This window comes from Pithys albifrons, chromosome 8, assembly GCF_047495875.1.
Source record: "Pithys albifrons albifrons isolate INPA30051 chromosome 8, PitAlb_v1, whole genome shotgun sequence".
Classification (NCBI taxonomy): domain Eukaryota; kingdom Metazoa; phylum Chordata; class Aves; order Passeriformes; family Thamnophilidae; genus Pithys; species Pithys albifrons.
This window is the reverse complement of record NC_092465.1, coordinates 21,363,186-21,389,822: the sequence shown is the minus strand read 5'-3', so window position 1 is coordinate 21,389,822 and position 26,637 is coordinate 21,363,186. Positions and strand designations below refer to the sequence as shown.

General features: G+C 45.0%; 2 protein-coding genes across 2 annotated transcripts in view; both read right to left on the bottom strand.

The window, feature by feature from the left end:
- Nucleotides 1–3,362: 3,362 nt before the first annotated feature.
- DLX1 (distal-less homeobox 1) lies at nt 3,363–6,815 on the bottom strand. Its single transcript, XM_071562198.1, has 3 exons — nt 6,092–6,815; nt 5,390–5,589; nt 3,363–5,028 (listed from the first exon to the last, which is right to left on the bottom strand). Exons 1-3 carry the CDS (start codon nt 6,402–6,404, stop codon nt 4,774–4,776), a joined length of 768 nt encoding a protein of 255 aa, XP_071418299.1. The 5' UTR covers nt 6,405–6,815; the 3' UTR covers nt 3,363–4,773.
- Nucleotides 6,816–7,752: 937 nt separating this feature from the next.
- Nucleotides 7,753–26,637, bottom strand: part of METAP1D (methionyl aminopeptidase type 1D, mitochondrial) — a 49,457-nt gene continuing 30,572 nt past the window's right edge. Inside the window, exons 4-10 of the mRNA XM_071562197.1 lie at nt 24,736–24,884; nt 24,027–24,069; nt 20,551–20,714; nt 12,078–12,175; nt 11,453–11,500; nt 10,486–10,564; nt 7,753–10,353 (exon numbers count right to left, since the gene is read on the bottom strand). Of these exons, the coding sequence (XP_071418298.1) occupies nt 10,275–10,353; nt 10,486–10,564; nt 11,453–11,500; nt 12,078–12,175; nt 20,551–20,714; nt 24,027–24,069; nt 24,736–24,884 (660 nt within the window). The 3' untranslated portion in view covers nt 7,753–10,274. The remainder of the gene's footprint in view (nt 10,354–10,485; nt 10,565–11,452; nt 11,501–12,077; nt 12,176–20,550; nt 20,715–24,026; nt 24,070–24,735; nt 24,885–26,637) is intronic.

Genomic DNA, 26,637 nt, shown 5'->3' with positions numbered 1-26,637 from the left:
AAGGAGTTATTTGAGGCATGAATATCTCCCCTAAAGCTGCAGCAATCATGTGGCATTAGACACTTCCGGAATCCTATAGCCAACTTGAAAAATCCCAGACCCCTTTTTTCCCTAATTTTTGCTCTGATCTGTAATTTTATCCACATTTGCACTAGTTTGAGCATTCTGGCTCTCCCATCTGAAAGCCTGCAATTACTATATAATTCTTCGCAATTTCACATGTCCTAATATGGACTGTAATTTTTGCGCAAGACAATTTCCTGCTATTTCAAGCATCAACATTGTCAAAGTTGTATGTACATAATAAATGGGAATATCAATGCATAGTTTTTAGCATAACATCTTGACTCCTCGATAATTATATCCGTTCGGAGCCTACGCAGAATTAGCCTGAATTGCATGGTAACTGCTGCTGCTTTAAAATTTTTAAAAATTACTCATAATTTTCCCAAAGATTACCAAGATCTCGAGTGCACAATGTCATCAGCGTAATGAAGAGTAAACATTTATGCTAATAATCTGCAATTTTTTTCATCAGCTATAAAGACAGAGGCTATATAGCAGAAAATTTCAGTCATATTCTGCAAGAGCAGAGCTGCAAAAAGGCTGCTGCGCTCAGAGGCATGTGCATCTCTGGGGGATCTCAATCCACATTTGCACTCTCAGGATATTATTATTATTGTCCTCGGCTTCATTTTTTTTTTCGCTTTCTTTCTCGCTCCCCGATCCTCTCCCTCTCTCTCACATTCTCTCGGTCTTCTAACTTTCGTAGCAAAAAGCCGCGTTCGGTCCTTTGGTTTGTTGTAAAGCAAAGACTTGTGCCCAGAGCCTCAGGGACTGAGGCGGAAGGTAAGGGTGGCGACACAGGCTCCTTTCTCGAGGGGGTAGGTGAGTGCATGGGGCGCGACGTGGACGGGTGCCCTGAGCGGGCCGCGAGAGGGGGGAAGCACCGGCGCCGGCTCTGCCTGCCCAGTCTCTCTGCGAAACTTCCCGCCGGCGGCACCAGGGCGAGGAAAGGGAGTGGAACAGCGGGACGGGCGACGGGGCTACCGCGCAGAGCCGCGCCGCGCCGGGGCATCCCGCGGGCAGAGCCACGCCGAGCCGCGGAGCCAGCGCGGGCAGAGCGGAGCGGGGGCGGCGCGGGGTCTCTCGCCGCCCGACGCTGCCGCGGTGCCGGGGGCTGCCGGCGCCGGGGCGCACTCGTTCTCGGCAGTGGTTTCGCGGTGTGTGTTTGTCGGTTCCTTGCGGAGGGGTGCGATACTGCCCGGTCCTCAGACGGGAGCCGGGAGGCAAGAGGGGAAGACGCCGGCGCGGGGGGAACATGGCACTTTTTCACCGTCATGAGGGCGGCAGTGGCGGCGGGAGCGGGGCAAGTGGGCGGCGGGGAGAGCGGAGCGGCCGGCGGCGGGGATTTCTTATCCCCCTCTGTCAAACGAAGGGAGTAAATTCCCCATGCAAGCGGGCTTGGGCTCTGTTATTTGATTTTTTTTTCCTAGTTTCAGGGTCCGCTCTATGCTCTGCAATTAGATTGACACATGTACAACATCCCCAGCCATTCAAAGGGGTTAGCAGGGACACTCCAAGAAGAGGTTTTTTGCCTTTTTCTTTTTGGGTGGAAGATATTAAAGAGGTATCTGTTGTTTGGCAATTTTGCTAAGTCTGTCTTCATTACTTCAACATTGTGCATTTGCTAATTTGGAAGCCCCTTCCTATTGACAGCTCTGCTCCATACACCTGCAAGCAATTTGCAGAGCTCCAATATAGGAGAATTGCAGAGATGGCAGCTCGCACCTATTTTATTTTTTTTCTTCGCTTTTCTCAATGCACAGCAAATTTGGCTTTCAGTGCGTTATCTCTTTTGTTAATGCAAAAAGATTCCCTGGGCGAAAAAATTGCTCATAATTACCAGAGAGATGGGGAAACTGCATTAGAATAAATAAACCTGAAATTACTGTAATTATGTTGTGTTTGATGGGCTCGGCTTGTAATCAAGAAGAGAATACAGTGAAATGATGCTGACCCTCTTGGGTTTGCAGCTGTACGCGCACTTTGGGGTCTTTTTTTGCAGAAAAGAGTCATTTTGATCATCATTAAGCTGTGTGTAACCTATTTCAGAAGTGTTTGAAAATGAGGGGCACTTTTTTTTTCCCCAACAAGGAAAAAATATATCCCAAAATTACATTTTGCCATTTACAGGCTCATCCATAAGGTTGTGTTTGCCGGGTGACAATTGATAAAGGTATAATATTCAAAATCAGGACTTAATCATTGTAATGAGGTATTGTTTCAATATAAGCACTTTTGGATTATTCATAGTTTAATTAATATCCTCATTATGAAAATCTTCGAATCAGATATTTGATGAACTACTTGTCAGCAACAAGGCAGAATTAATTAGGCCTGTATTGAGATTAACATTTTCAAATGTACAATTATAATAGCCTCTAACTCAAGACCGCCTCGCTGAGCGAAACTAATAATTTCTCGATTTGAACTGTTAGCAAGACGTTATTGAATTAGGAGAAGCTAATATATCTTTAAAACGCTCCGAGATGCTTGACCACCCCGTTCCTGTCCGGTCAAAGGCATTTGGTCTCCGGCTGAGCCACCGCGGGAGCTCCACTCGGGGCTTCGGGCCTCTTGGGACCGGGCTCGTGCCGCGGCACCGAGGAAAATGCAGAGATGGGGTGCGTTTTCCAGGTCGGATCGAGCATCCCGCGGGCCACTGCGCGGCGTGTGCCGCCAGGGCGGATGCTGCGCTGCCGCGCATGGGCTCCGCACGGGTCCCGAGCGCTGGGTAGGGGGTTGCTTCTCTCGGGGCTGGGTGAGCATCGCCCCCGCGGGACTGCGCGGCTGATCCGTCACGGAACCTGCGCGCAGAAATTCGCACGGCCAGCCGGCCGAGCCCAGCCGCTCCCGGTTCCCTCCGCTCTGCAGTGCTTTACTGAGCTCAGCAGCGGCAGCGGGCCGACCCCGGCGCAGGATGAGCTCGGCGGCACCGGCACGGTTTCGCCACCGACGGGATGCGCGCGTAGGCAGCTGGTTCGGCTGTTGAGACAGGAGCCGGGGCTGCCCCGGCCTGCCCGTATCCTCCTCCCGTCCCGGGAACTGTTTCCGGATTCCCCCCGACCCCGAGAGACCCTTCAGCCCAGTGTCCCACGGCCCAACGCGGGGGCTACCGCCGCCTGACTGAGATCGGCGGAGCACACGGGGAATGGACTGCCCTGTCCGGGGCGCGTCGCCCCCGTTACTGCTTCTCTCCTCCCGGTTACGGCCACCACCGTCCTGCCGCGGAGCGCGGAGCCTGGTCCAGGCCCCGCTCCTGGCCGCGCTAGGAGACAGGGAACACGCGTGTCTCTTTTTCCAAACCATAATTTTACTGTCTCAAAGAAACTTTATAACTTATGTACAAAGATTTGTGTGGGTTTTTTTTCATTTCCTCCCTCAGATACAAAGCAATAAGTTAACATTCTCAATATAAAACTAAACTTTGACATATAGAACACTAAACACAGCCGAGCTCAGTTTATCACATCTTCAGACTTCCACAAGAAAAATGTCAAGATCTCAGTACACAAAGCATCATGTTTACAGCCACACGAAACAGAACGGAAATAATAATAATAATAATTAAAAAAGACTAAATTTGTGCAACATGTTTACTGAACAATAATAATTAATAATAATAATAATTAAGAATAAAATATGTACAGCGAGTAGCTCCTGCACGTCAGTTTGTGCATTTCAACTTCGGACCGGCTTTGCGCGGGGAGGCCGCGTCGGGACTGCGCGGGTGCGCCTGCCCGCCCTCGCTCCCGGCGGGTCCCCCCCGCCGCTGCCGCCCTCGGGGCTCTCGTTCCGTCCTCCGCGCCTTGCTTCACCTCAGCAAAGCGCTCGGCATCTGCTGCGACTCCACTTCACAGTACCAAACAATGTGCATTTATTTCCTTTGTTAAATACGCGAGAAATGCAAACCAGTCGAACCAAACCTCTCCACACCAGCGAAGTATGAAAGTTATTGTAAAATTTAAAATCGCATCCTTCCCTCGCGGTGATTTATTCGAGTAGGGGCGGGGGGAACGGGACGACGAACCGTCTGTGGTTTTGTTTGAACTGTGCGTCCGAGCAGTGCACTCAGCAAGCTGAGCTTGTTTCTAGCACTCTCATAGTGGTAATTTAAATTAATAAATAAAACCCCTGTCTTCCCCTTTTAACAACAACAAAAATACGCAGGTGGATAGTGAAAAGTACAGAAAATGTCGAGGGAAAGAAGCTCTGGTAAATTGTACAGCCTCCTTCCACCTTGCAATTGAAGACACTGTCAGATCATGGTAGTAAATAAATGACCTACATTTCAACAGACACAGACAGACAGACAGAACAGAGGAGAGGGCTTCCCCCCCCCCCAACATCTTTTTCTGATTGTCCCACAAAGCCGCGGCCGGCGCTCGCTCTGCTCCCAGGCTGTTGTGCGGTGCTCGGGGCCGCTCCGTCAGCTGTCAGCGGTGGGAACCGGCCCGCATCACATCTGTGCTCTCCTGCACCGAGCTACCGCGCAGCGTCCTAATGGCTGGATGGGCAAGAGACCTCCTGTTTGTTTGTTTGCTTGGGTTTCTTTTGCTGTTTTTTCCTCTCTCTCTCTTCCCCCCTCTTTTTGTGTTTTTTTTTCCCCTTTCCTTTTATTTTACTTAATTTCCTTCTTTTTTTTCCCGTCATAATTTTAATTCTTTTGGGGACCAATAGTGCTTGCATTAGGGGAAAACGTATGTATAATCACATCAGTTGCGGCTGCTGCATAGCTTCTTGGTGGGCCGAAGGATACCACGACGTGTAGCTGGGGATGTAGGTGCCCGGCGTCCCCGACGAGGCCTTACCAGAGGCTGAGGTGGTATTCCACACTGGGGGCACGGGTGGTGAGCTGCCCGAGAGAGCTCTGCCGTTGGTCAAGGCGCTGCTCTCCAGGGTGGCTCCTCCTTGCTTCATGAGCTTCTTGAATTTGGAACGCTTGTTCTGAAACCAAATCTTAACCTGCAAACGGGAACGGGACAGGACTCAGCATCCCTTAGTACGGTCCAGCATTCCCCCATCCCTCCGGGATCCGACGGACCCCCGCACCCGGCGGCCCTCAGGATTCTCTCACTTATTCCCCCGCGTCTGCTGTGTTAATTTGTGATGCCAAACCACCCAGTAAGACCCCCTGCCACCAACCGTGGCGGGCTCTGCGGGGGCCTTCGCGGCACCGGGTGCGCCTCCGCGGCGGGACAGGCGTCGCGCCGGGCCCCGTTGACCGTGACTGTGACTCGTCTGCATTACGCGTGGTGTCTCCCATGCTGGCTGTGGGGACAGGGAGGGGAACATGGGAGAAGGCCCGGCTTAGTCGGAGCTGTACCTGGGTCTGGGTGAGTCCCAGAGATGCTGCGAGCTCGGCTCTTTCAGGAAGCGCAAGGTACTGAGTCTGCTGGAACCTCCTGTTCAAAGCTTGTAGCTGCAAACTGGAGTAAATAGTCCTGGGTTTGCGGATCTTTTTTCCTTTCCCATTAAACCGAACTTCCCCTCCTTCTACCACAGTGCTTTTCTCCGATTCGGTCCCTAAGAACAACAAACGATGCAGAAAAAAATAATAATAGCAGCAATAGCAATAATAGCAGTAACAGTAATAGCAGCAGCAGTAACAATAACAGCAACAACATCAACAATAACAATAATGAGAAGGAAGAAAAGTGAAGCTCGAGTAAAGCTAACAAAGGCTCCGGGCGATTATGGCAGTCCAGGCTTCTTCCCAGAGAAAGTTTGCTATTTTTACAGGCTGCAGTTTAGGTTTAATTACCCTTAATTGCATACATTGTTTATAGCACTACGCAATAAATAATTACAAAGACTAATACGTGCACATCTGGGTCGGTTTCTTTTCCAGCCAGGCATTGTGTGCTCTGTGTATTGGTCCCCTGTGATCCTCAGCCTCTCTTAACTAATATTTTGTAATTTAATTTAATTTTTTCCCCGATACATTTTTTTAATACAAGCACCCTCCCTCCCTCCCTCCTCGCCTTCCCTCCACCCTTCCCCACTCCCCAAAGCCGAGTGCACCTACCTGTCTCCTCTAACCGGGTCTGAGTCAGGCTGGAGCTGTTGGGGTAGGACTGCACTGAACTGATGTAGGGGTTGGTCGAGTGGCTGCTGACCGAGTTCACATAGGGGTAGCCCAGCGGTCGGGAGAAGGACGAAGCTGTGCTGTACGAGCTGTCAGGCTGAGAGTGGCCCGTAGAGTGTAAACAGTGCATGGAATAGTGTCCGTGGGACATGGGAGAAGGAGACATTTGCTGGCTGGGCGGCCCAAACTCCATAAAGACAGCCTTCCCTGAGACGGGGCTATTTAGACTCTCTGGCATGGTAGTCATGGTCATTTCTTGTCGCTTGGTCTGTGTGTGTGTTCTCTCTTCAGCTTGCCTTTTTGGGGTCTGTTGTGTTTCTCAGGACAGGAAAGAACCCAATTTAAGCGGAACAGGGGTTTTCACTTTCCATTCATAAGAAAATGGAGTTTGTCTCTTTGAAAAGTCTAAGCATGATGCTGTAGATCTACACAAACTCGCCTAAAAGCTTTGACTCAGCCAAGTCTATGAATATTCATGAAACGGCGGAGCTGATTGGTCCGCCGTCTTGCATAATCGCTTTGGATTGGTCCGAGGCGCTCGGGGCTCGCCGGACCCCGGTGTGCGCGGAGCTGGCAGCGCCTCCCCGAGCGCCGCCGCACGCCCGGCGGCCCCGCGCCCGCCCGGCCCCGGACACGGCCCCGCTCCCGCCGCGGGCCGCCCGCTCCCGCCGGAGACCGAGGGCTTCGAGCCGGAGCTCGGTAGAAGGCAGCGCAGTCCCCTCCGCTCTTCTTCGCCCCTCGCCGCTCAGGCGGCGCGGAAGGGCATCTGCCGCGCTTCGCCGGCCTTGGCGGGCTGCGGGGGTTCTTCCGCTCCCACCTCACCCCGCTCCGGCAGACGGCCGCGGGACCCGCGGACAAAGCGAGCAGCCCCCGTCCGCCCGCACCCCGCGGGCGTGCAGGGGCTCTCGGCCCCGGCCCGCGGGTCCCAGCGCCGCCCGCACCTCCGGATCGCGCCTCCCGGCTCTTGCCATTATTGTTTTAGAGGGGGAAAAAACCAATCTAATCAAACAAAAATCGCCCTGAAAGGGCCCAACGGCGTATTTGAGCTGAAAATGAAAACTTCCGCGTGCGTGAGAGGTAAATGAGGTGGGACTTGGGAGATCCTCCCCAGAAAGCCCACTATGAATCCCAAATTACTTTACTAGATAATTAGAAAGTGTTGATAATTATTTCTTTCATAATTCTGCGGTGTGACTGTAACAGGAAAATGATCTTGTGAAAGTTCACACGTGCAGATGTATTAGTTACTGATTCATTTGATTAAATGCTAGTCTCAAGTGCTCTGATCCACAGCTGAAGGCGGCCCCATTAGCATAACACTGATGTTTAATTTTCATACGCATAATTAGCCATATATTTAACACTAATAGCAACATGCAGCCTTCCAGCATTAAACAGCCTGGGATTTGATCTGGCCTGGGCTGAACTTTCTTGGTTATACCTAGGCTGTCTAGGGTGCGCAGTTATCATGGCACCACATCTATGTAATCAAGCACATTTTGGCAAAGGGAGAACACCAACATAAGTGAACATTCAAAACAAATCGTGGTTTGATGTTGTTAGAGGTATTAGCGCCGGCAGCGGGGCTGGGGCAACCCCGGCAGCGCCCGCACGGTGTTCAGGCTCCCTCGGGCAGCGATGGTCCGTGAAGCAGCTGGCTTCTGACTGTGCAAAACTGGCACAACCGAGGCCCTTTGCTCCTGATCTCCCCCCCCCCCCCCGCCCCTTTCATTAGTGGCTCTGTTGGCTTTAATCGCTCGTTTCCTAATGCCTCTTTTACTTCCTCTTTCCCTCCATTTTTCTTTTTAATGTTTTAATTGCTTTGCTCGCAATACGCAAAGTTCATTCTCACAAATTCTCCGGGGTTTGTCGTGGAGTGGGCAGTGGCGGCGTGTCCCTACACACACTCTGCCCTCCGGCTATGTAAGTGATCACCCGAAGAGGGTTTGCGCGCTCGCCCGCGGAGGGGACGGGGTTCCCCGGCAGCTCCGGCACCTTCGTCAGCCTCAGCCCGACGGCTCCAGGGCTGCTCCGCGTCCGCAGGGTCTGTCGTCATTCTTCCGGCCGGCCGGGCGCAGGCAGTCCCGAGGCGAACCACACTCCCGCCAGCCCCGACAAAGTCTCGCGAACCGGTCGGTGAGGCTCTGTCCACACCCGTGTTCCAGAGCAGCGCCGCCGCCCCTCCGTCCATCGCCGGCCCCGGGCAGCACAGCTGCGGCGGACGCAGAGGGGCCGCGGGACGCCCTGACCCCGGGGGAGCGATGGCCACGTCGTGGCTCTCATCATGCTGGCCCGGCAAGACCTCCCGCGTGATGGGCTTGTGCGACGCACTTGCTGGCTCCGCACAGCCGAGACATCTCTTTAGTCTCGTTCATAATTGGGATTACAAACTTGCGCCATCAATGCCTCCGCCTGGCCGCCACGGCTCCCTCCAGAGTTACCGGCGGGACTTCAGAGCGAATAGCGATTACCAGGAGCCGCCAGCAGTCCCCTTACGCTGGGTTGAAGGGGTTTCCCTACTCCCGGCTGCCCCGTTCCCGTCTCAGCCCGCGCCGCGGTAAGTGCGGGACAGGAGGCAGAAGGGTAGACGACCGTGAGAAACTTGGCACCTCCGATGCTATCCAGGGGCTCCCGGCATGGCCAAAATTCACAGGAGGCGCCCCTGGTGTGCACGAGGCGCACGGGACACCCAGCTACCCCCAGTGCCCCTCGGAGGGGGCAGCGCGGCTCGGAGATGGAATGCACAGGGAAAAAAATACATCCCCCTCCAGGCAGTGCCGACTGTAGCTTGCGCTGTTTAATCTCTGCGTATTAGTAAACTTGGCTGCATCGTTTGTTTTGCAGGTTTAAAGGCCTTCCATGCTCCTCTCGGGGAGGACGACGATGAGCGGCTGCCCTGTGGTGTTAGCCGCGTTCAGGGAGGGCGGTTCTGGCTTTTTGAAAAGATGCTGTTAGAAACTATTAGAGCTGAGAGCTCGATCTACTTGAGTGAAAGCAAACAGCCGTGCAAAGCTGTAAGAAAAAGTCTTAATTCTGCCCAGAACCACTGAGATAGCTGGTGCTAAACTGCCCTGGTTGCCTGAATGTGCAACCGGCCAGCCCTCAGCACGGGACTGCATCTGCCTGCAATGAGGAGCAAATTATTTGTATCAAACCGCACTGCTGCTGTGGTGGGCCTGGGGAACTTCTGGAAGTCATTTATTTTAATATCTCCAAGGCTACCCTGCATTTCACAGGATCAGGTCCTGCTCTGGTAGCCTCCAAACACCAATGCCAGACCCATTCAGCCAACAGGGTGGTCAGCAACTGGCTAAATTGCAAATCACACCGTGCACCCCTGACAGGCCCAGCACATGACTTCAGAGAGCAGGGGTCGAGAGAGATGTGCAGCTCCTCTGTTTCCATAAAATGCTTAAACTGCAGAGCACCTTTCCCTTAACTAACGTGGGCACCGCAGAGCAGTGATTACCCCAAACCGGCTAATTCTTCAAGCAGGGCAATTATTAATCCCCACAGAGGCGTGCTTTGCATCTGATTTTTAATCATTTTTTGTGCTGTGCAAAAAGAGGTGAGAAGGGAGGGGGATTGCTGCTGGGAAGGATGTGAGGAAGAGGCTGCTGTCTCTGCCTGACATGTTTGGAAAACTTTTTTCCATCCTAGTAGAAGTTACAGCCCGGGAAATGGCACTGTGCTAATTGCAGTGAAGACAAATTGACTCTACTGCTCAGCTAGAAAGGGAAAATACTATGTTTCTTGGTCCTCTCTGCTGCACCAAGACTGTGACATCAGATACCTGTTTGTCCCACATCGGATTTGGAAGAGAGGGGATACGCTCTCTGCCACTCACCCCAAATAACCCAAACCCTTTGCACTTGCAGACTGTGTATGGCTGCTTGAAGGCTCACAAACAAGCCAAGGAACTTTTATTAAATACTCACCAGAAAGGACCCTACACACAGAAAGGACTATGTCCAGAGCTGATCCCTCAGGCTGCTCTTTCTGTTCCCTGCAGTGACTTAGGCAGAACCCATTCCCCAGAGAAATTACAGAAACCTCTTCTCTGTCCTAAGTGAAACTGGAAATCCCAGAGGTACAGCAAATGCCTCCACTCCTTGCTCCATCTTTAGGCTTCTTCCACCAGTTTAGTGAGGATTTCTGCTCCCTCTGAGGTAATCACAATGGTATGTTCAAATTGTGCTGATCTGAAATGCACATTTAGCAGTTATTAGGGGGTAAACGCATCCACCATGCACGAAAACTCATACATTTGGGTTTTTTGTCTGTCAGTGATGAGTTTCATGGCTTAGGAAATAGCAAAAAATAAAACCAGGCACCTTTTATTGTCAACAGAAATTGCTGTCCATTTATCCTTCAGAATCTTAAATTCGGGGGATCCTTCCATTATTATTGGCTCTGCAGCAAGAAAAACAAAGTGTATTCTAAAGTTAGTTGCACTCCTGCGTGGATTGTCAAACAAGCAAGAATGGAGAGGTGTCCCAGCAGGTAGCTCTCCTTCAACAAGAGGTCCCATCCTCCCTGGGCTGGCACTCTCTTGCCACACTAAAATGTGAATTAAAAAGGAAGATAAAATATCAAGGTAGGAAGTTTCCCATTCCTCTTTTTTAAAAGCAGGGAATTTCAATCAGGGTTTAATTAAGACACTGCGGATAATAACCAAAGCACCAACCACATTTATAAACAGCAGATAGTTTTAAATATTTGAATTTTTTAAACAGGCTTTAAATGTTCATTAGATCAGCAAAACAACAATTTTCTTATTTCCCTCTAATTGCTGTGCCATTTAGCCACACAGTGAGAAACAGGGTTTTTCCCCCAGCAGTTTTCCACCATTGGAAGTGAGCACGATCAGTCCGCGGGGCGAGGCTCCGGCTGGTTACCGCCGCCGCAGTCCCCAAACCCAACAGCAGCTCTGGCAAGCAGCGAATGACTAAGTGCCACCAGGCTACTCGGCTTCGGGCACATGATCACATCCTTCTTACCCTCCTCAACCCAAGTGTGCTGGCAGAGTCTCTGCCTTGCCAAAATATGCCTCAAAAATATTAGTAAGATTTGTAATAAATATTTTGGTTTTTTAAATCTTGCCATTTGAAAGCTGTTTCGCTCACATGGTTCCTTAAGGCATTTTTTAAAATGGTATTTTAATCTGCTTCCTAAGGGGTCAATGTCAGCGATATCTTCCTGTCTGCATGACTATCTCTATATCCTAATAAAGAAATGTTACAGGTCTGGGGTGCTCCGTGTGCGCTTTTTAGCAGAAAACCATAGCAGAGAGTTACTAACCTATTGTGAACGCCATTCCTTCTTCCATTAACAAATCACTGTCATTGGCTACAAAAGAAAATAAAAACGTGTTTATGGATCTTGGCGCTATTTTTTTTTTAACAGAAGACGCAACCAGCACATTTTTAAATCCACTTTTGGTTCTATGAGGCCGGATTGAAAGTGATCCCAGCCTGGCCGCAACGGGACCTCCCCGACGGCGGCTCCTCCAGGCCGGGGACTTTAATGTTTCAGCAGAGATTTTTCTTTGCCCCGTGTCAAACTTTGCCGGCGCGGTTCGGGCGCGGGTGGGATGCGGGGGCGCGGGACAGGGCGGCTGCCACCCGGTGAGGGGCGGGGAAGGCGGTCCGCGGGGCTCAGTGGCCCCGACAAAGCCGCTAACGAGCAATCTATCCCCAAAAATAGCCGCGCGACTCTCAGAAAACGAGACCGGGGATACCCTCCAGCTTCTCATCGAGGAAAGCTCCCCATCGGCAAGCCCCGGTCCCCCGAGCCGGCAGAGTGCGTGGGTGTGTGTGGGGCTCCTCTCTCTTTACCGCCCTCCCTCTCTCCCTCCGCGGAGACCCCTCATCGCCGGCGGCGGGGCGGCGCAGGGGAGGCGGCTCCGGCCGCGGGTGCCGCTTACCGTGGTGCCACACCTCGGGGTGCCCGTGGAAGTATGACCCGATGCCGTGGCCGACGAAGAAGGGGCAGACTTGGAAGCCAGCTCGCCGCGCCACAGAGCTGCGGGGGCAAAGAGGACACCGTGAGGGTGCGTGCCCCGACAACAACCTCTGCTAGACAGCCCCAGCCCGCGCCACCAAACTGCTATCGACACTGGGTCACCACTTGCCACCCGCTCCAAAAGACAGCAGCCACCGGAGTGAGCACGGCGAGCCATTGTTAGGTTTCAGAGTTAACACGCCTGCCAGTAGAGGCTGGTAGCTCCTGTGCCAGCTCTGCTGCCTAAGTAAGACAGCATCTCATGTTGTATCCTTGTCTCATGGAGGGTAACCTTTTCCACAAGAATACTGGGAACTAATTTTAACATGGCACAGCTAAAGTTGCCAAGCTGGACAACCAAAGGGCCCAGCACACCACCAAACCACAACCTCTACCTAGTCGTCTTCAGGTGCAGAGCCCATGCTGGACTGCATCCCCAGTGCTTGTGCTGGGTTTCCCAAGGAAAAGAGGTTCTTGCTGCCAGCAGGGAGAGTTAAGAGCCCCACTGCTTTACTTTATAATACTGCAAACATTCAGTATAAAAATGTATTGAAAATCTAGTAAATAAGTTAATGGCAAATAACAATGTGTTTCTAATAAAGGTATCTTACAGTGTTTCAGTTCTGCCTGGGAGATCAGCCCTGCCTTTCATGGCCTGCCTTGGGAGGAGCATCTCCGAGAGCTGCCTGCAGGGCCATGGCTGGGCATTGATCCCTACCCATGCTGGGAAAGGAAATTCCTATCCCAGCTCCTAAAAACTGGAGGACCTAGAGCTGCATGGGGTATCCTCTGGCTGCTGGGCCATCCCACGTCTGCAGGCACCACTCTCAGGCTCTGCCTATACTCAAGCAGTGGTGGAAACAGCGGTGGAGGGAGTGATTTGAGGCAGCTCAGACAGGAGGGCTGCCCACATACAAAACAGAAAAGTGCAGAGATTTGGGAGGACCTGGAGATGGATTGGAAGTGACAAGGAAGCTACTCCTGTCTCTGCATATCATCCCCACACTATTCCTAAAACCAAACAGGAGCAAGACAGGAATGCACTCAGCCCGAAGAGATTTCACCTACAACATTAAAAGCTTAATTTCTTTATTTTGAATCAAGGTAGGCACGAAGAACTTCAGGTTTGCCTGTATTTACACCCTAACAAATGCTCTCTCAGAGTTTCACTACAGGTGGAAAAACGAAAAAGTTAAGACACACATAAAGGTGTAAGCCCTTATAGAAATTAAAGCATGTTAAACCCCACAGGGTAGCTCTTATTCAGGTGCAAAGTGGCCTCAACTTGCTGTACAAAGTAATCTCTTTGCACACCAGGCTTCACATACCCTGCAGTGCTGGCTCCAGTGCCCATGGGTCGTAGTCCCAGAATTTAATGCCACTGCAATTGAGGAACATGCTGCTCCACTACAGTGAAATGGCAATGAGAGAGTAGAGTTGGGTCAATGGTTAACAATGCTGCAGTGTTCAGACCTTAGAGCGTGTTTTAACAGGGTTTGTATATTAGCTTTTACCTACCCATTGCTCTGAGACAAAGATTCATCACATTTCTTCATTAACTTTGGAGAAGAATGGAAATTTCAGGTTTAGCTGCCCCCAAAGTACTGGCAAGGAGGAAATTTAGGCTTCATTTGTTTGCATTTGAAGTCCAGGCTTTTACCTTATATATCATTTATGTTGAAAAAAAGCCATGAAGGATTATGCAGCAAAAAGTCCTACTAGAGATGGCAAGTACTTTCTTCCCTGCCTTTCTATCATGTACCCCACATCTGGGTCAGAGACTTGGCTTGCTGGCTATGATGCTGGAGGCCAAGCAAGAAGTAGAGGGAATGGTAACGAGTTAGAAAACCAGATTCCTCAGAAACACACACAAAATGAATGGAAGATCTCCGGTAACCAAGAGCAATGCAGATGATGATTCCCATATGGGTGAAGTGATTCTCTAAAGAGAGAAGGGAGAAGTCATCCATGCAACATGCAATAAGGTTTTCTTTCACCTTCTGCAAGTCATTTTGCAAAACCAGAACAACCCCACTAACTACTCAGCTTTGCTGATGTCCTTACATGGCAGGTCATGGTCATGAAAGAGCATGGTCATTTTTTGAGATGTTTTGTATTATTACAGGATTTTTTCTCCCAGCAAAATCCATCTTTCTAGCAAGACAGAAAACTTCTTATTTCTGTGCAGCTATTCTTGTGAGCACCATGGCTACATACTCTCCACTGGGCAGAAGTTCTTGCCCCAGCACTCAGCTGTTGTCAAGAAGGGTAGTGGCAGCAGCAGCAGCTGCATGCTGAGCACCAGCACAGAAGCACTGGGGGACACAGAAAGCAGTGTTAAGAGAGTATCCTGTCCTCATGCAGTGAAAGAAGTGATTCTCATGCATTTTAATAGTGAATTCTGCCACTTTCTTGCCAAACAGCTTGAAAACAACTCTGTTGGCATCAGTACTTCACTGGTTACAAAACAGGAGATCCTGGATCTCACAGGGTTTTGCCATCTGCACTGACAGATGCCTGTGCCCCTTCTCCTTCCCTCTTAAAAATGTCTACATACAGAACCTTGGTATTCTTTACATAAAATGTAACATGGTCAATAAATCTGAAGTGTCACACAGAAAACTTGTGGAGAAAATGAGCTACAGGTATGAAATTCAGTCACTTTCAATCTGGTTTTAGTATTTTAATGTCTTTCAGAAGGATCTATGGGGAATTTCTCTTCACAACTACTAGCTTTACTTTGGAGTATTTAAAAAATCACAGTAAGCTCTTACATCCTTGTGGAGTTACAGTTAACCACCCAGCTTTCATAAAACCCCAAAACTGCTAGTCCCAACTACAACCTGCAAAGGTAACACTGTAAATATACACGTTGGCTGTAGCTTTGAAACAGCTTTGAGAAGAGTGAATTGAACTTGGTCTTGGTTAGCCTCTTTAGTCTTCAGGATTTTCAGGCTGTGGAATCTGTTTGAAAAACAATGACATGGAGGGGAGCATTTTTGCACACATTTGCCATTTGCTGCTGAGAACAGCTCAATATTTTGGTCGAGCACTGTCTAGATCAGCATCTGTCAGTGGTAGTCTTTTACAGGACTGCAGACACAACTTCATCAGCTGCTTTTTGCAGACAGGCAGTCTATGCTTAGGCGGCTAGAGCAACCCTGGTTGCAAGTAGGAAAGTGGTGAAGGCAGGAGGAAGAAGCTGCCATGGCTGAGCTGGGCTGCCTGGCACCTGTTGTGGGAAAGGATATGCCAGTTTGTCAGTTCCCCTGGCCCATGGGGTATGCATATCCAGACCAGTGGCTAAGACAGCAGAGCCACACCTCACAGACAGCATCAAGAGAAAAAAAAGAAGGTTCTTCAGAATAATCATTGTTAAAAATAACCACTGACATTTATCATCACACATATTACTCTTTGAGTCATGTTGTGTGCTTGGGCAGAGGTGAATTGGGCAGGATTAAAAGCTTAGTCATTTAGTGAGCCCAGTACTTGATTTTATGTTTTATTGCCGTATGTTCCAGCCCAGTGGCTGCAGAGTCAAGAGTACCTGCAGTGCTCCTTATCTTTTGCTTATGGGAAAGCCAGGCAAAGTGTCTGGCGTTGGGATGATCAGCAGTGGCCAGGCTGGTAAAGCAACGTCCCTGAGGGCCAGGTTGTCCACCTAAACCATTGTCAGAACCTTTCCTGGGGTGGTGTCATGCTCCTGAGACTGGAGACAGAAGAGATGGGTGACAGTTGCCATCTGAGCATCCTCCTCCCATGTTGCCAGACAACAGCTAATTCTCTGAAAGGAGGGGTAAGTGTGGAGACATGCATTGCTGTCCTGTCAGCAGCCTAAGGGAAACTGCCACAAAGAAGGAACAGGCAGGACAGATTCTATAAAGCTCCCCCCAACACTTGAGCTTCCCCTGAAAGGAGCTCTGGGATGATAAATTCCTCCTGCTAAGAAGCTGAAAAGCAGGTTGAAAGAATTTCCTTAGGGGCTGCCCTGTGCAGATAGCCTCTAGAAGCATCTAGAGAATTTTCTTTTTTTTTAATCAAATTTTGTCACTTTTTCCTCAAAGTAGATCTGGCTAGTATTCTTAACACTCACTGAAGAATAAAAAGTTGAACAGATCTCATTTTCAGCATTGATAGCAACTGCTTCTCTGGGCTCTCTAGTGGCACAAGGGAGGAAAGAATCTGACTGATCACACAAGATGGCAAAAACTTCTTTGCTGTCCAGGAGGAGCATGCTGGTGAACTGATTCTCAGCCAGGGATGCTTCTCCCACAATGCCAGCTTCTCTTCTCAGAGATGAAACTTTATTAGAAACAGTCCTGCAGAGCGGCATGACATGAATGGCTGAGGTTGCTAAACAAATCTGTTTTACACTTCTTGGCAGTGAATGTACTTGAGAAACACTGAAAGTGATAATAACCCTATGATAATTGTGTTCTTATGCAGGGATCTGATTTTTTTTTAAATTAGAAGTAATCATGTTTTTCTTAGATATATTGTTAGCAAAATGGCCACTGAATGGCATGTTTCCTTATTTTTTAAAAAGTGTTGAAAACAGCATCAGCCTAAACTGTATTTACTTGTGATAAAAATACCTATTTTGAACAAGTCCATAGTATCTAATTCGAGAAATTACAAAATTCTACAGTAAAAATATTCAAGTGGGTTTTTTTTCTTAAACAGTAATCCTAGACTGAGGGAATGCACAAGTTCAGGGATTCCCTATAACGACAATAAATGTTGAGGTATAATTAGTAATATTTTTGAAAGCCAACAATTGTTTTTTGAAAGAAAGGTACATTTTAGTTTCAAACTGGAACACAAATTACTGTATTTTTCTTACAATAGTGCTGAACTTTTATATTAGGTTCTCTGTTTCTGAAAGCAGACATGATGGATTGAAATAAAAGATAATTTATTGCAATGCTTACTTTCAAGTGCAGAGAGAAGCAGTGTAATTGTAATTTACAGTAGCTGTCAAGGAAAATCTATCACAGATGACATTAAAATGACTTATTTTGCCTGAGCCACTTATTGTTTAAATGTGCATAATCTGATAGAAACAGATTTTTTTAGAAATCTGCTTTATATTGTTCTAAATTAATATCAAAACATATACTTATGAGTTAAACATTTTAAACCATTTATTAATACTTTCATCACTATTATTTTTTGTAGGAGTTGGAAATTGGTTTATTTAACAAAATTATATTTAAGTCTTTTAGCTCTCTACATTCACAACACTTTCATGTACCTAAAATCACTGTCTAAAAAGCAGATTTCAAACTAGATTTATTTCTATCTGAAAGAGAAATATCAGAAATGGTAGAAGAAAATGGATCATAGGGCCCAGTTTCATTTCCACTAGAGCAGACCAACAGTTTTGACACCCCTTCCAACGGAATTTAGCAGAGACACAAATTTTAGGCAAAGTAACTCATGAATCCATGTAGTCTTTCATTGCAACTGCTAGCCAATGGGATAAGGAAATGCTATCAGTGAAATACTCAGTGTTGGCTATTGAGCTTCCATAACAAAGACTAGGTTAGAATACTGACTGTAACTTACCAGTGAGATATAATTATTCCCAAACCTATTGTAGAAAGAAAATGTTCTGATTATTTCTAAGATGGATTCTGTGTATCACTTGAGCACCTTTACAGAAATACTGATGAAATAAACTTAGACACATTTCCATTTTAATGGACCTAAATGTTTCCAGGTTGTAGGTGCCTGTTCTCAGGTATTTGTGATATCTAACTCTTGTGAAACTTCAGATTTTGATGTATATATGTATGTACTATATATGTCTGTCTGCAAGCAAATGTTGAATGACAAATAATCTGAAACACACAGCTTCACCAAGCCAAGGGGAGCTTTCAGCAGGCACTGTTACAGTAGTTCTAAACAAACCAGTACATTTAAATCATCAACATGGTAAAATCTTGAGAAATAAAGTTAATGACTTGCTATTTCAGGTGCAGTTTTGAACAGCTACAAGCTTCAATTAATCTACTTTTCAAAGGGGGTGCTGACTATATATTTACACTTTGCAAGTAAACTGACCTCCTTACCAACACAGCAAAAATCCAATGTCACATTTGACTCTGTTCTTTTTTCTTCTTACTTTTTTTTTTAATACAGCTAAAATTAATGTAGTGAATCTGTAATGAAATGCATTATCCTGCATGGAGATTTATCAGATTTTCCAACTGAATGCCATGCTTTGCTAGCACTAGCTGGAGTTCACCTGCATGTTGGTGTGGCGTGTGGCTCCTTTTTGTAAAGAGTTAAGTTGAACACAAAAAAAGGGAACAAAGGTCAGCACCCAGCCGCCACTTGAATGTGAGATTTTTCTTTTTATTCCCCTTGATGTATACTAGGCTCTGTGTTATTAGTCTTAATGATGGAAAATTGTAGTGTTGATACAAATCTTTTTTTCAAAGTAGTAGGCGGGAGCTCCATTTGTTAGTAAGTTTTTTTGTGACTAAAAGCCATGGACAGTACATTTATGTAGCAGTAAAAGGCCTAGATGCTCTTTCCATAGCAGAGCTAATTATTCCTACTGTGACCTTACTGATCTACCCTGTTCCTAGTACATCTCATCTGCACGCCTGTTCCTCTGTGTAGATGGTGTCAGAGAATATGAAAAACCCTATAATGAAACCATTTTCATGATGGAGAAAGGCTACTGGAGTTGCACTTGCTACAAAGAGGCTCAATTATATGAGTAATTGTGATAATTTTCTACATTCATAGCCTTCAATGGGGAAAAAAGAATGAGAGCCACAAAGGAAAATTACTTTAACAAGAAAGTACAGAGAGTAAAAATGGAAGAAGAGACAAAAAGGGGGAAAAAATAACCAGAAAAAAAAAGTTTAAAAAATAGATCTGGAGGGAGGAATAGCAAGACAGGGAGAACAACAGAAATGCTCAAAAAGCCTATGTGCAGCTGTGTTGCACAATTAAATTGAATTTTTTTTCTGCAGTTGATGAATGTGACTACTGCAAATGTGCCTCTGTAGTTAGCTATCATTTGTTGTTCCGTGACAGGAAAAGGATAATTACCTCTCAGAGAGAATCAAAGGCTGACATGCCCTTTAGACACAGCCATGAATGCAGAGCTCGATAGAATGCTTGAATAAGAATCCAGTGTTCTGTGCCCCTTCTACTCAAGAATAAATTTTGTTAAAATGCAAGAGCACCACCAGTAAATTTGTTGAACCCTAGGTGTTCAAAAATATGAGGTGCATCTATCGACTCATCCCATTTGCAAAAATAAAACTACATTTTGAATTCACTTCTATTATATTCATGGACAGTAAGATAGTGAGATATGCATTAAATTTCTTTTCCCAGTAGGGGTCTGATTCAACATTTCCTATGAAAGAACAGAAAGACACTATCCTTTTTCTCCAGGCTAGTTAGCCTATAATTTAAAACTGTCAAAAACACAATTTTATACAAAGTCTTCAATAAAAGCTTCTCAGATATAACCCAAAGAGGTTTTACTAAAGTTTGATTCAGACTCTGTTACAATATTTTTAAAGCTATAAATACATCTAACTGATATTTTGCTGTTCTCTTTTTTTCTTAAAGTATTTGAAGATTTACAAAAAAAAAGCAGCATCCTTTCAAGGTGACTAAGGCTTGCAGCTTTTAAGTAATCAAAATGAGTTCAGTAGCATGTTGGGACCATTAGCAGTCCAAAGAAGTATTGCTTAATGAAATGTATATAATATACGTTTGGTTTTTTTTGGCAAACATTTTAAAATAATCCATAGGTACCTTCAAAAAACTAAGATGCCTTTTTATTCAAAACCATCAGCAGGAGAAGAGTCATGACTGCATTTATGTGGAGGCTAGAAGAGATGCAAAATAGGGAAAAATCTCTGAATGTCAGCTCTTTTTTCCCCGTGACGTTAGCAGGCACTGCTCTTTGTAAGATCAGAAGCTCTCGAGTTAAATATTTTTGTAGTTTTTAAACAAAGAGACTTACTCAAGTTGACTAATTCCTTTGCAAGATTCATTATTGCTATACAACAAAAACAATGGTTTCTAACCTTCTTACATTCTTAGACAGATGTGATACAGTGTCACACACAAATAAAAAATAAACAAAAGCCCATTGCAAATTAGATCTATTAATTTAAGTCTACCTTATGAATATCTTTGTCTCTTTCTACAGTTATCTTTGCTGACCCTAGTGTAATTCACTTAAAAAAAATACCTCTTACCCAAGGAAAAACATTATAGCTTGGCAGTTCACATACTGATATCAGACTGAAATGATGGTTTTGAATCATAAAACATGTCATCAGCTTTATACCAAACCACCAATAACCTTTGTCCCACTTGCCAGCCCTCCTTTTACTTGTCAATATAAGGCTTACCTGATTGTGTTTCCAATTACAGAGAAGGGAGCCCCTGGTCTGCAAGCTGCAATTGCTTCATCTCTACATTTCCTGGCAACCTTCACTAACTTTTCACCAGATTTATCCACATTGCCCACCAAAAAGGTTTCAGAAGTGTCACCATGGTAGCCATTGTAATACACCTAAACATATGCAGAAATGTAAAGACATTTTCTCATTTTGCACTCAGAAACAGATTGTCTCCTTAAATAAATCCACTCTTTCTAGGAACAAGTTATATATTGCAACAGATGGACAGGTAAGCTGTACTGGCAAGAATGAGACTGAAAAAGCAAAACATTGCAGAGGGAAAAAAAAGCCTGAAAGATTGAAAGATGCATAAGAGTTGCCAATGCTGCCAACTAAAAATTCAAGAAAAGCAGAAGCTGTGCATCACTGCCCAGCAGTGCACCAGGCAGGGACACTGCTCTGCTACAGGACATGAGGCGAATGGGGCTGTTTGTGAGAAGATGGGTCGGGGCAGTGCATGGGTTTAACGGGGCCTTGGGGGCTGTTGGGTGCCCATCCAGCCTGGCTGCCTGTCCCTGTGGCCAAGGACCTCCTTGCACCCTGGAGGGGCAGAGCGTTCTGCGCTGGTGCTGGCCCTGGGCACTGGGAGACCAGGTGACGGCTGGCAGGGGGATGCATATCCACAGTCAGCATCCCCTGCTGGAGTGCTGAGGGGAGAGCTATACCCTGCCACCAACATCCAGAGTGAACCCACAGGAAGGCATGGGCCAAATCCACAGGCAGCTCTTGTAGGTTTTCTTTAACCTCATTTTTAAACTACAATGTGGCATTAACTTACGATTTCCAGAGATGAATTTTGAGAGAATAAATGTACTGCTCTGGCATGGCAAAATTTCATGTGCCGAAAATGTAACACCCTGATGAATTACATACATATTGGGTGTTTCTTTTCTTTTTGATAATTCATAGGTTTTAAACCTTAGCTCTCCCAAAATTCTCTGTCAGGCACAAGAAACCCTGTCTATGCACTATGGAGCTGTGCAACATGCCATTAAAATGGGGTTTGCAGCTTTGCACCATGGCAGGCAGGCCCATAATTGTAAGACTAAGCCAAATTTCCCCACAGAAAAACAAATAATAATGGTGCACATTTTGATCTTCTAAAACATTTTTTCTCCCCCAAACAGTGGGCAACTATGCTTCTACAACTAATTACTCACCAAGCTCGAACCACTGAACTTTTGCCACTGGCAAGCTATTTGTGAAAGACAGACTCACATTCTTTTTGGTTGATTCCCAACTTAAAAAAAAATAAAAAAGGGGCTACAGACAGTTTATCCCAAGGCCAGGTTTGTCTTCAGGCTGAGATGTGAAGCAGACCATTAGGAGTGAGTGGTATTTTAAAAAAAGGTGAGTGCTAGCAAGGGACCATCCGTACTGCCACTGTCCCAGCAAAGAGCAGCTGCAATCCCTGCTCCACACCTTTCTCTGCCAGTCCGGACTACCACTAAATCTTATATTTTTTTCTTTAATGTCCATTGGGCTTGTTCATATTTAAACCGAACTAGTTTGTTTTTATCTCTAGCAAGTAAAACACACAAACACCCAGCATTAAACATCATCATCCTGGCAAAGCAAGCACAGATTTAAACATAGGAGAGCTTAAAAAATAATGGCAATAACAATAATAACCCAATAACATTTACTGCAATTACATGGCTTTGATGTTAATAAACTACAACCACAGCAACGGTAACACACAAGTTGCAAAAACCAAGTCGTAAGAAACATTAACCTGGTAACAATAGGCTGAAAACTGCACTATCCTGAGGATCCAGCAACAGTTAACCCTGTTGTTTCTATCCTAAAACACATTTTAAAGTCTACATGATTCAAGCCAATAAAATTTGCATTTCATCTATGAAATGCTACTATCTTAATTGTGCTAGAATGGATTTTTTCTTCAAATAATTTGTATGTAGTGCTAGGTATTTACACTTCAGAATCTGAGTATTATTTAACTATTTTATAGAACCTGTACACAATTATAAACAATTTGTTGTGCAATATTTAGTTCGATTTTATTCTGCCCACCTGTGAAACATCCCAGTTTTGCTCATTAAAAATAATCAGAGAGATCAGCTAGTAATGCTGAAAAGTAGTATTTTTTTCCTCAGCTATTTTGGACCAAGCAACTATCAAGCACAGTGCAGTTCAATTTTAATTGATAAAAACAATCTTACAAGGATAATCAACAATTCCCACCCTTGCAGGAATCTTCACATTCAAAAAACCATCAAGATTTATTTTATTTTATGAGAGTAAAGAGAAAGCAAAGAAATACGTCTTCAAAAAGACCAGTAACATTTAGTCAGACATTTGTAAAGAAGAGCGGACAAGATATGTACACTATGTTAATATAAAAATGCTTCATTTATTTTATCATGGAAATTTTAGAAAGCTTGACTCTCATGCTCAGAGGTAGGGCTGCTGGAGATTTCTTCACTCTGCCAGTATGAAAATATTATCAAGTTACAAAGAATTTCTTTAATGATTTAAAAAGCTTGTTTTTATGAGACGTTACTCCTCTGTATGTGACATATTATTGCAAAATAATGGTGGGATTCAAAAGACGTCTGTGTTCATATTAGAAATAAACAGCAGTTTGGAAAAATAAAAACACGCACAGCAAAATGAAAAACCCAAACTTCTGCAACATATGAGTATTTTTTTCATAAATGAAATGAGAATTAGACTTCCAGTTCCTGGGCTTTCTTGCTCCTTAGAAAATCCAGCCCATGTTTATTTTAAATAGCTGTAATTGACGATTCTCTGAAAATATTAAGTCATGGTTATATCACACTATTTCTGTGTTTCTGCTCAAAAGGTTCAAGGCTTTTATATCAGAAATGGAACACAACACTACCTTCGGGGATTTTAATAAATGTAGGGAACACTGCTAGAAAAAGAGTTGCTGTCCAAATAGACTGACATACACAGGCCAATGTAGCCTCTAATGACAGAGTAAGATAATGTCAGGCCCCACTCAAAATCAGCAGGAAGAGGAAGATCAATCTTGGCAGAGTGAAGGAAAAATGCTGGCTTTCTTCATGTTAGCTCATCTCATACATATCTATCTTCAGCTGCTGCCCAGTACTGTGGTGCTCTGCATTAACTACATAGTGGATCAATAACAATTACACCTTCTCAAAAACATGACACATAGCAGGATTGGGTTGACATTTCACTTAGGCCAACATTGATCTCAGTGCATCTGATTCCAGTCCCAAATTCAAGTCAGGCCTGTGTCTAGCTGGAATAAACACACAGTTAAAAACAAAAAAGGAAACCAGCTGCTTGTGCCTTGGCTCAGAAGTAAACAGCACATCCATCTGTGCATCCCCCATTTCCAATCCACTATTCTTCCTGTTGCTACTAGTGATTCTAAAGTTGATCAAAGACTATTTTTTATATGAATTACTCACCGTGACATCAATGTTGATAATATCTCCATCCTGAAGAGGTCGACTGAAACATAAACAGAAAAAAAAATAATGGTGACAGACAGCTCCCAACAAAGGGAATATAAGAATAAACACCTAATGACATACATAAAAAATCAAGGGGTAGATATTTTGTGATGGAGGAAGGCAGAGGCAAACAGACTAACCATTTTTAATGTTCAGCTCTCACTACTTTGAGAACAAGTGTAGCTGAATATAAAATAATGAGAAACAAGTACAAGAAAAACATATCAACATGTGAAAAATCTATCATTATATTTATTCTTTTTCTCTCACCAGGGTTCATATTTTACTTTTTGAGTAGCTGAATGTATTGCAAACATAAAGAAATCCCACATAAATTCAAATATATTTATTCTTTAGCCTATACTTATTTTGCTGGATGAAAAAAAATCAGACTGTACTCAATTTTTTTTACCACACACTAAACTCAAAAGGCATTATGCTATTTTTTTTAAGTGTCTGGGCAACCAGGATAATTCATTTTTTCTATTTCACATACATTGCTGTAACAGCTATCAGCACTGTGTGCTAACATGTTCTGCATCTGTAATATGTTTACCTATGACATTAAGTTAAGCTGAAGTATGTTCAATATTAAATAAAATTTATTAATTTCAGTTTAACATTTTAATTCCCAGAGGTAAAATGTATATTATTGGGGAAATACCTGTCAGGAATACCATGACATACCACGTTGTTTACAGAAGTACAAACAGATTTTGGAAAACCTCCATAGCCCAGAGGTGACGGATAGGCGTTCTGTCGGATTATTTCATGATGAACAATGGAATCTATTTCTTCAGTTGTCATGCCAACCTTAAAAATCAAACATAACATTCTGTTAAAAAAGCAAAGGTAGTTTCTCATATTTAGGGAATATGATTGTAGCCAAGCTTCAGTGAAATACTGGATGTTTCAAATAAGCTGCTTTGATACAAAACACTATACTGCCTGATATACTTTATTGATATATATAAACCTTTTTTAAGAGAAAAAGGTTCTCAATAAAGCATGCAGTACAAATGAGCACTCAAAGGTTCCTAGAAACCTAAAGTACTGACTACTTTCTTTCTGGTTTTTTTTCCACATTTGCTTTCTCAAAGACACCAGTTTCCCATGGCATCTTGTTTCACTAGCTGCTGTAGAAATATCTCTTTTCTGTGTTTTCAGTCCTTTAAAACACAACATTACTTTCCCTTTTTATTTGGAAAGGTTATTAAGTCTTTTAACTGCCTAGTACATTTACCATAATGTACTTGTGCATTTTATGAAGTTGTTTTTCAGGTATTCTTTAATTTTATAAAATATTTAAACATTTGGTTTCATATTTTGAGGATATTAAAGTTGCCATAGGCTCCATCACAATGAATCTACAAGCACTTATCCATCATTTTTAGAAATCTTCATTTTTGATTTTTGAGTTTGACATGTTCTAAATTCATCTTTTTCTCACAATTTTACATATTAAAAAAAAACTCCTCCTAAATCATTCATCCATTTTCAGTGTATCCATGGTGTGGTAAATAAACACGCTTTAAATAACATTATTCTTGCTTTTCTTTTGGATCAGCTCTGTCTCTGCAATGGTTAGAAATGAAATTTGAAATTTGGCAGGGAAACCTCCCTCTTTGAGAAGTACTTTTGAGGATTCCTCTGCAAATTGATTTTGATTTGAACAGGTTTTGAGCCTTTGGAAATCATACTTCGTACAGATATGAAGATCAGTCTTGGCAGACTGAAGGAAAAATCACAGTGGCTGTGATTTTGGAGTAACACATGGAATGCAGGTTAGGCTGTGGGGCAGGAGATACACTTAGGCATATACTGAAATACTGAGTGACCATGCACAGTGAATACAGGGGAGTGCACTTGTGTACTGTGCTGAGGATAAAACCACATCTGTTTACTCAACCTGAATTTAGTTCAGCCCCAAAGTGTCCTTGGGCAGATGAGGAGCAATGAACCCACTCAAGAGCTGGATTTGGGGTTATTGTACATATCCCCTGCGTTGCAGTAGTCATTGCAGCCCCTGTGCTGGGATGGCAGTGCAGCCTCGGCACACTGTCTGTACTGGATACTGCAGCCATTGGTTCTGGACAAACGCAGCTTTGTTGTTCCTGCCTTTGCTCACATATCCATCACGTTTAGCCCACAGACAAACTGAAGTCCGATGTACCCCACTGGGTGCTGTCTGCTGCTGCTCTGCTCAAGGAATTTGATGTGGCTTTTGGATACTCAGTAGACAGACCTGTGGTCTCTGCATGACTTACACCCTGTGAAAAGTTCTGCTTTTAACAGTATCTGCTTTAAAGATGTTTTTTCTATCTGGGCAAGGTTGGGGGGGGCATCTGCTGCACACCTAGTCCCTTATCTGGATTATCTGGCAATCTCATGGTTTCTAACAAAATATTTCCATGTCTTAGAATCTGCTGCTTTATTCCCAAATTTGTAATTCAAGCCCAGGAATGCTATCATATATAATACCATATTGTAATATCAAATTCCACAGGCAGTAAATGGTAATATCAAAACCATGCATAGCCCAAACTCTATCTCTCTGTATCCATGG

Bases quoted from the DNA above. Each gene is read 5' to 3' on its own strand.
- DLX1 (XM_071562198.1), bottom strand. From the start codon at position 6,404: ATGACCATGACTACCATGCCAGAGAGTCTAAATAGCCCCGTCTCAGGG. The intron at 5,590-6,091 runs GTAGGTGCACTC...TGTTGTTCTTAG, and splicing joins GACCCGGTTAGAGGAGACAG to GGACCGAATCGGAGAAAAGC. The intron at 5,029-5,389 runs GTACAGCTCCGA...TCCCGTTTGCAG, and splicing joins TGGGACTCACCCAGACCCAG to GTTAAGATTTGGTTTCAGAA.